The sequence below is a fragment of the Strix uralensis genome, chromosome 1 (assembly GCF_047716275.1).
Source record: "Strix uralensis isolate ZFMK-TIS-50842 chromosome 1, bStrUra1, whole genome shotgun sequence".
Classification (NCBI taxonomy): Eukaryota; Metazoa; Chordata; class Aves; order Strigiformes; family Strigidae; genus Strix; species Strix uralensis.
In genome coordinates, this window is record NC_133972.1 from 35,352,348 (window position 1) to 35,361,534 (window position 9,187).

Genomic DNA, 9,187 nt, shown 5'->3' on the forward strand with positions numbered 1-9,187 from the left:
CCTGTTTGGGTGAACAGGTTCCTGTCTTCCATCCAAATGCCCTGGAAAAGACATAATAAACATAAAGTCATCAATATACTGTAAATGACAGGACTTACACCATAACAGTATTGAAAAGTAACCCTCAAAGCATATGTTTGCCACTGCAGAATATTTTTGAAGGATCCTAGCATCAAGAATTTTTCAAGCCCAGCCCATGAAAGAGAATCACCCTTTCATGTTGATAAACCAGTCTTTGAAAAAAGTATGGAGAGATACACCTTTCTCCTGAACAATTTCAAAGGCAAAGATTAAAAAAAAATAAAAGCAGGTCTTCTGAACAGCTTCAGTACAATTCAGAAATCACAATGGTGTAAATTACTCAGTACTGTTTTGTGATGAGTTAAGATTTATAATTTGGGTTGTAACTCAAGCCCTTTCTTAAAACCAGGTCACACCACTGTGACAGCAGCACAAATCAGACTCACCATCACTGGCACAGTTAGCTGATAACCAGCAGCAGCTCAGGCTGGCCCACTTCCACACAGTAAGATGAAGAGAGGTCAAGGTACTCAACCACCTAATCACTGTTGCTTTCAACACAAGAAATGGGTTCTAAGGTATTTGTCAAAGACCAAACAAGAAATTTATTACAGAACTGACAAAAAAACCCCATGCTCTCCTGAGTTCCAGTCTAGGCCCATAAGGCCATCTTTCTTCTTTTATCTGCAGTGTACTTCTTAAAGAGAACTGGTTGGCAATTTTGCAATGTTTCCTTTAGTATTGGACTTTACACATTTCGTTTCTTTTTCCTTCCTTCGGGACAGAATTACATAGCAATAATTCTGACTGCAAAATACCTATTGTTCCAGTATGTAATGGTCTGAGGTGGTAAAAAAACCTGAGGTATTTCAGGTGTAACCACAGTGAATAACTGAAAGACTAACATAGGAAACTTCAAGGCAAACCACACCAAGGCAAACAGTCTAATGAATGTTAATACCTGTAAGAAAGTAATAGTGCATTGAAAATGCAGCCTGAGTCATTTTAGTTTACTCCAGGAATTCAAACCCACAAAGCCAGAAAAGACTTTGTCTTCAGCATTGCCTCTGGAAGTCCTGCAACATATTCTGTCTTACAGAGGAAGGTGTATGACACGTGCAGGATTCATGCATAACATACACTACAGGTGCTATATTTAGCAGAGAAGGATAAAATGTCACTATTACTCTGTCCTACTGCAGAATGTTTCAAAAAGTAAAACATTGGGCACCTTGATCAACCCCTCTTCCTGCACCTTCTACTTTACTTACAGACCAGTTCTTACCACTGTGTTGCTCCAGATTCACACTTAGTAAGGCCCAAATGGACTTAAACAAGTCAGTCAAGTCCTCTCCATTCAAGATACCTCTTCTTACTGGTGAAAACACTTCTTCTAAACTAGTATATTTTTGTATTAGGCAGAACCTCTGCTTCCACTAACAATACCGTATGCAAACCCACAAATACTCCATTTGTACCATTTACACCTTCATGAAAGGGTATTTGCACAGCAGACATTTGCGTGGTCAGGCGTAAAGCAGAGAAGGCAACATTTCATTTTACAGACTGATTTTTAGTATACTAATCTTTAGTGCTGAAAACCTCATAGGTTCAGTATTCTCCCTGAGAGCATTATTTCCTTATTTCAAAAGTTTAACAAAAACTGATTCAACTGTCTTAAGACGCAGGTTTCAAAAACAGCTTCCAGGAGAAAAATTAAAATAACATTGCTATAATGTCTCTCCACATGCATCAGAAGGGTTAACTGTGAAGGTCAACATGCAGTGCTCAGTAGGGACCATAGATATTTAGAAAGCAAAACCCAACAGAAATTAAGAGTTACAGATGTCTGCATTCTGTGCAGAAAGGAAAAACCTTTGAATGGATGTCAGTGGGTATCAGGCCACATCAAGTGCTTAACAAAGCACAAGAATTTACACTACTGCAATTTCTTAAAGCAGCTTAAAAGGTACTTTCAGCTCCTTCCTCTTTTAAAGATAAGAGAGAGCAAGGGTCTTATAGAGACTCCTGTGATGCTAATTTACGTACATCTGACTCTGGGAATCATATAAGACACAGAAGTCTTACTAAGTAAAATTACAGTCCTTACAATCATGGTAAAAAGTCTAAAAACATGTGTGAAGTGCACCATAGAAGTTCAAAACCAAATGGCAAATAAAAGAAACAGAGAATGCCTTTAGTTTTTAAAAGTATCTTTGCAGTCAACCTCATAATTCTGAGGGTCTGACATGATTTGAGATTTGAGTTGAGCAACAACCAAAGATGCCAAATTAATGTGGCTCCATTGCATGTATATTACCTCACTCCCCATGAAGTATATGAATTTAGCTATATATAAGCAAATAATAAATTTTATTGTGTTAAATGTACTGTCAAGGTTAGTGTTAATTGTTGAAGTTTAGGAAGTATTTTGTATATACCTTGTGACAAAGTATTAGAAACTGCACAAACGTGTCTCATGCTCAAGAAACCATGAGCATTGGAAAACAATGCAATCTCTCCAAACTAGGAAGTGATAATTTGCTGAATATTCTTATGAATTGTCTGCCAAACTCTGCCGTCAGAGGAACCTTCCATGTATTTTTACCCTGTCCTCATTTCACAGAATCACAGAATCGTCTAGGTTGGAAAAGGCCTTGAAGATCACCTAGTCCAACCATTAACCTAACATTGACAGTTCCCAACTAACAATTTCCTCTTACTTCATGTTGGCACTTCAGCTGAGCACTGCTCCACAGGGCAACTACAAGAGCACACTTACACCAGTTCCAGCACAGCATAAAAGCACCCACAGAAGTTCTTCAAATGCCAGACAGTGGGAAACCTTCACAGTTTTAATGTCCACTATTAAGGCAAACCGTTCACCTCTTGTGACCACTGGGCATAATTACACGAGGCTTTTTTAACAGCTCTTCTTCCCCCCTGCCAAGCAGAGTGAGATGGTGGTCATGTCTGAAATTCATTATTTAAATTGTTAAAAGTCCACAATGTATGGATACTGACACCTCCTCTTCAAGCACTACAACACTGCCTAGCCTGCTGGGAAGACGTCTGGGGCATCTTCTTTTCTCCTCCATAATACTCTTATCTTCAAAACCGTACGATTTTAGCATCCCACAAGAGATGTAGGATCCAACCGCACACCTGCTCCCCTCCAGCTCCATGTGGGGGCGCCCCAGCCAGCGCTCCAGCCCAGCCCTTCTCAAGTCTGGAGGGTTTTCGCCCCGCTGTTGCTACCCGCGACGCTTCCCCCTCTTTATTCTCTAGGCTCCCTTGAAGTTTTTAAAACTCAGCGACGCGCACGGCGGGGGGCAGCACTTTGCTGGGCTCCACCTCCGGAGCCTCACGGCTGGGCCCCTCGCCTCACCGCTGGAAGGTGCCAGGAACCGCGCATAGCAACCGCCGCCACAGCGCTGGGGGCTCCCGCCTACGTCACATCACGTCACGGCCACGGCCCCGGTCACGGCCCCGCCCACCGCGCCGCCACGCGGCCGCTCGAACCGCCCGCTGAGGTCACAGCGTGCTCGGGGCGCCGCGCGACCCTTGCTTCGCCTTCCGCTGTGCGCATGCGCCCGGGACCCGCCCCCCCCCCCCCCCCCCCGCGCTCGCGCGCCCCCGCGCCCCGTCGTTCTTTGCGTACCAGAGTTACGTCTGACGCCATTCCGCAGGGAGGAGGAGGAAGCCCGGCGCCCGCCAGTCTCAACCTACCCCGCTGGCCGCCAGCGCCGGGACGTTTCCCTTGGCGGACAGGCCCTATAACCAATCAGAGACCTGCAGCCAGCACTCGATTGGTTGTCAAGCCGGGAGGGGCGGACTGAGTGCCGGCGAAGTTTGGTTGCGGCAACACCGGCTTACATAGGGCGGAGTACGGCGTGTCCTTGGGCTCAGAGGCCGGACGGTGCGGGAGTTACCGGGGCTGTGGTCACCGCCGGGGGTGCAGCGTCAGCAGAGCGGCCGGCCAGGCAGGTGCGGGCAGCGGCAGCAGCCGCCGGCGGGGCGGCCTGGCCTGGCCTGGCCTTCGGCCCGGACTTGGCCTCGGCCTAGGCCTGGCGGGACCGTTAGTTCGGAGGGGGTGAGGGACGGGGAGGTAAGGGCGGGCAGGCAAGGGCGGGCAGGCGGGAGGTGCTTTCGTCTGTCCCGAGACCGCGATTCCCGCCTCCGTGGTCCGAGGCGGGGGAACCGGGGCTACGGCCTAAGGAGGCGGCCGGGGTGCGGCGGAAGGTCACTGCGGGGCCTAGTGGCCCCACTTCGGGCGGCTGCGGCCCGAGGGGCCGGAGAGGCGCGGGGGGACCCGGGCTGCCCGGGCTCTGCTGGCGGCCGGTCGGGGTCGGGGGTGGCGCGGCCTAGCCCGCGCGCCCTTGCGGGGTGAGTGGGCCAGCCGCGTCTCCGGAGTCGTGCAGCGGTCGCTCCGGGGTCGTGCCACGGTCCCCCCGCGCCTGGAGCCTGCTCCTCGCCTCAAGGTCAGCCTCCGCGGAGGTAGAGCCGGAGCCGGGACGTGCGGTTGCCCTTGGGTGCTCTCGCCACACCGCGTGCAACTAGAGTTACTGCCGGCCGGTGCTCCGGGAGGTATCCCGGGTCGTGGCCAGATATACGCCTGTCGCCCTCGGCTCCTTCCCAGGTGGTGTGCTGGTGCGCTTTTCCAGCTGAAAAGGGAAAACATGCAAGCGGTTCTGCCCCTTTACACAAGGTTATACATGACTAGGAAACTCTTGTTATAGATCTACAATCTATATATGAAAGTCGTGTTCAATTTGCTCTTTGTAAATTATCTCTGTACCGTTTAAGTGCTGTGGGGAAACTACTTTGGCTGAGGGAAGGTTTTTCCTGCTCTTCAAGCATGTTTATCACCTTGATACATTTTACATAGTCTAATGAGTCTCTGCTAATCTTCAAACCCAGGAGCTATAGCTTGTGGTTAGAAAGTGTGCTGGAGAATTACTAGGCTGATGGGCCATGTATATGGTTTTGTAAACCAACGGGACGCTTCTAAAGTTCCTGTTGAATGGGTGACCTTGAAATTGCGATACTGACCTCTCTGTGTTCTTGGTCTAGTACTGAAAATGGGAGATATTGAGAAGGGCAAGAAGATCTTTGTCCAGAAGTGTTCCCAGTGCCATACGGTTGAAAAGGGAGGCAAACACAAGACTGGACCCAACCTGAATGGCCTATTTGGACGCAAGACTGGACAAGCTGCGGGCTTCTCTTACACGGATGCTAATAAGAATAAAGGTAAACTTCAAGCTGCTCTTCTGAGTTACTAGGGACAAAAATATTCAGTTCCCAGTGATAGTTCTAGAATTACTGAAATCTGCCGAAAAGTAAAATAGTATGGAGGACAAGAAGATAAATGTGTTTGTTATTTTAAAGTCATTAACTATCTTTTTTTCCTTCTCTCTAGGTATCACCTGGGGTGAGGATACTCTGATGGAGTATTTGGAAAATCCAAAGAAGTATATCCCAGGAACAAAAATGATTTTTGCTGGTATTAAGAAGAAGTCTGAGAGAGCAGACTTAATAGCATACCTCAAAGATGCCACTTCAAAGTAAAAGTTATCTGCTGCCTTATTTATTTCACAAAGGAGATGGCAATGGAAATGTCTGTGATGAGATTGGTTTTTAAATTTTCTATTTTTACATGTACTGTGTCTAACCTTAAAATCTATCTCACCCATCAGATAATGTTGCTCACGGTGGGTCACTGGAGTACACGCTTGTTTGGCAGCCATTAACTTAATGGAAACTATGTAATTGGGTTGGTTTAAATTACTATAATGTTTAGTCATTCTTGATCATAAAATTAAAAAATAAGTAAATAAACATTTCCTGCCTCTTCATTGTTTAAAAAAAACCCTGTAAATAATCAAATGAGTAATTTTCATCAGCGTAATAGCTTTGACAGCCCAGTTCTTCCAGATTAAAAAGCAGGGTGGTTCTTGGCATCTTCCACCATACATCTTCTGTTACATTACTTTAAAGATTTAAAAAAAACCAAAACAACAAAGGCAAAAAAAACCCAAGATAATATTTTTCTAAATTTAATCAGTGCTAGGTGTTGTGGTATATATTAATCTGTCTAAAGCTTGCAATAAGGACGCATTTCATCTGACTTAAGTACTACTTGTGAAATGGCAGTTGTGCCCAGCCACTTTCTTTTATCTAGGGGAAGCATGTTACCCAATTCATCCAGACTTTGACAGCTGCATGCACCAATAGAGTATAACTCCCCTTCAGAAACATCTTCAGTTTTCTAAATGTTACTGAAACCCCTTGTTCAGTAAATCTTCCAAAACCAGACATTCTTGGTGTAATGAATAGAACAGAAAAACATCCTGTTCTGGAAATACATGTGCTTAAGACCAAGCTGAGAGTTATTAAAACTTCTTAAATCAGCAGATGCATTCACCTAAAATCTACTGTTACAGGCAATTTCAGATGAAGGGGTACAGGAATGAATGTGCTGGTAGACTAAAAGGAACCAGTCTCACCAGCCTTCCTCGGTGCCTGGCTGTAGCCGATGTCATTACTTCTGAAGGTTCTGTTTCGCACAGTGTAAAGTGGTATTTTTAATGTTTTAACTGCATTTTTTTCATACTAAGTCAATTGTTCAGATGAATGTATTTACTGTGTGCCAACAGTAAGGCATAACTCGGAGCAATCGATACTGTAAATTAAAAAAGTTGAAAGTCTTGTTTGGTGTATGTGTCTGAAATTAAGTGAAAAATGGGGAATGTAGAGAAAAGTTGGGTGTCCTGCTTTACATCATTAGGAAACAAGACAAACAAAAGCTCAGCATGAAAAAAAGTAAGTGCAAATGGACTTGGTCTGAGAAGTACTTACAAGTGTGGCAAAGTTAGAAAGTACTAAGCTCTTCTGCCAGTGTTCTCTTTAACAGCACTTTTGCTGTTTCCTGAGTGGGACAGGGGAGAAAACTCAAAGTAGCTTGAAAGCTGTAGCTATGCTTTAGGATTGGCTGAGTTTGAGTTATGTCAAGTAGAATAGTGTGCTTAATGACTGAGTTGCAAAGGCCTGTTATTCAAAACTAATGAGCAAAAAGGATTAAGATTACTAACAAGTTGTCTCAGTGGTTGCTACCATATGCTTTGTGACTTTTGTTGAAACTGAATGTGCAAGCAACCTTTCCTGCAAAGGGAAAAGCAGGCTTAATATTAATCAACAGCAGCTGCTTTACTAAAAGCTTATTAAGAGGAACCTTTAAGTTGTAGTAGTTAATGACTGCTCTAATTTTTAGAAGTGATGTTTGTCCTAGCACCTTTATGACTATGCAGAAGTTAGTTTTTGCTGTGCCGAAATCCTGATAAGAGCAGTTGTAGATACAGAATGTAACCTTACCCAGCTCTGCAGTCTTCTGAAATGGTTCCAGTGGATTGCATGGAGTGAGTTGTGACACTTTCTGTTCTGTCAGCACCTTTACGAAATGAAAAAAGACATTGAGCTGGAGAAGAAACAGACTGTAGAGAAGAGGATTCTGCAGTAAGGTGGCATTTAATTCTGCACAGGCAACAATTTACAAACAGTTATCCATCATCAGAAAAACTTGAGAAGAAAGCAGAGTGATCCTTTGTCCAAAGTAAGTAGGGGACACAATTTAGCTTGGCTTGTTCTATCTGTCTACTTCAGAGACCTTGGTACAAAGATGAGTGCAGCTCATACATACCACTGAATATGGACAAAATAAGTTTTTAATTCTAGATAGGATGAATCCCTATTTACATTTTAGGTAAAAGACCCTTCTGACCTTTAAAATTTCATCTTTATGTATACAGCCCTAGATGACAACAGCTCATAAGTTTTGTTGTAGTAGATAACTAGCAGCCATTTACCACTGGACAAACACAATACTATAGTATTTCTACTAGTGGGTTAGCAGAGTAAGAATATTGAAATGGAAAAAGGTTCGATTATCATTTGTTGAGATAAGTGTTAATGCGAGTGTCTGGGTGGGTTTTTTGGAGGGTGGGAGGGAGGTGTCCAGATTGGTTGTGGAATCAAGCTTTAGTTCTTTATTTCTAGCTTTATAGAGTAGGAGGAGTGGGATTTGCCTTTGTGTTATGAAGTAGCAAGTTTAGTGTTTTTCTTTCTGATAGTGATATCAGTCTAGACACTTGGTATTTCAGTAGTTCCTTTACAGTTCCAAATTAGGGAATCAAGGCACCATTGCCAAACATTGCACCATTCCATAAAAATGGTTCTTGGCTATCAGTTTACAGATTTGATGGGGCATGCCTTTCAAACTGATCTTGTAATATTTTCACATGTAGTTAGATAAATGCATAAAGGTTGTCAATGTCAGTAATGACTGGGAAAAAGGTAAAATTCAAAAGTACACCTTCAAAACCAAAATAAAATAGGTAGGATAGTTGTAAAATTACAAGTTAATATTTATGCATCCCATTGAAATGCAATGATACAGAAGCTCTTTTTTATTTAGAGTCTAACAATTCAAGTGTAATCACTTTACAAACAGCTTAATTTTGGAAAGTTCCATTCATAGCTGTCCATGCAATTGTAGATAATCTCTTCAGTTAAAGATCTGTTCCTTTTAATAGATCTAGTCTTATATGGGATTATGTAATACTTTCCTTTTTTGGTATAAAACACAGTATCTGTGATCCAAAACAAATGTGATAGATTATGCTTTTATGGGGGAGAACAGAAATTAAACAGCTTGTAGTAAGAACTATTAGATATTCTTGTCTCTCATGTATATCAAAGGCCATTGAAGGGCACACATTTATTTCTGTAGTAAGCCTCATCATTTGCCTTTATATAAAACAAATCCTAAAAACTCTTCCAGGGCCAAAGCCAACAGAAGTCTCCATGTTACTGCATATAGGATGAGTTGAACTATTTCAAACTCATGTCCTGAAAACCGGGTTATTCTGGGAGGGGAGCAGCCCAGACCTAGCAGTAGGAAATGTTAATCCTGGGGAAGGGTGTGAAATCCTGTCCCTTTCCAATGCTGCAATGGCTGAGTCAGGAGTCCAGGTAGTTATTGCCATCTGCTCACGATTCAGAGCCTGCATGTAAGTACTTGCATTTTTTTTCCAGGATCATTCTTTTGATCTGAAATACAGCAAATATGATGGTCACTTTTTGAAAAATTAGTTTCTGGTTAGAGGTCTCG

At 43.5% G+C, this 9,187-nt stretch overlaps 1 protein-coding gene and 1 long non-coding RNA gene across 3 annotated transcripts; one reads left to right on the top strand and one right to left on the bottom strand.

The window, feature by feature from the left end:
* On the bottom strand, positions 1-3,755 carry LOC141940859 (uncharacterized). Its single transcript, XR_012628145.1, has 2 exons — positions 3,683-3,755; positions 1-41 (listed from the first exon to the last, which is right to left on the bottom strand). It is a non-coding gene; the product is annotated as an uncharacterized LOC141940859 (long non-coding RNA).
* Positions 3,756-3,865: 110 nt separating this feature from the next.
* Positions 3,866-6,730, top strand: CYCS (cytochrome c, somatic). Of its 2 annotated transcripts, none has more exons than XM_074862500.1 (3): positions 3,866-4,008; positions 5,095-5,271; positions 5,441-6,730. In XM_074862500.1, the coding sequence occupies exons 2-3, from the start codon at positions 5,103-5,105 to the stop codon at positions 5,587-5,589; spliced, it is 318 nt and encodes a 105-aa protein (XP_074718601.1). In that variant the 5' UTR covers positions 3,866-4,008; positions 5,095-5,102; the 3' UTR covers positions 5,590-6,730. The 2 variants fall into 2 exon arrangements, with proteins under 2 accessions (XP_074718601.1, XP_074718611.1); XM_074862510.1 differs by having other exon boundaries at positions 3,867-4,004.
* The last annotated feature ends 2,457 nt before the right edge of the window (positions 6,731-9,187 follow it).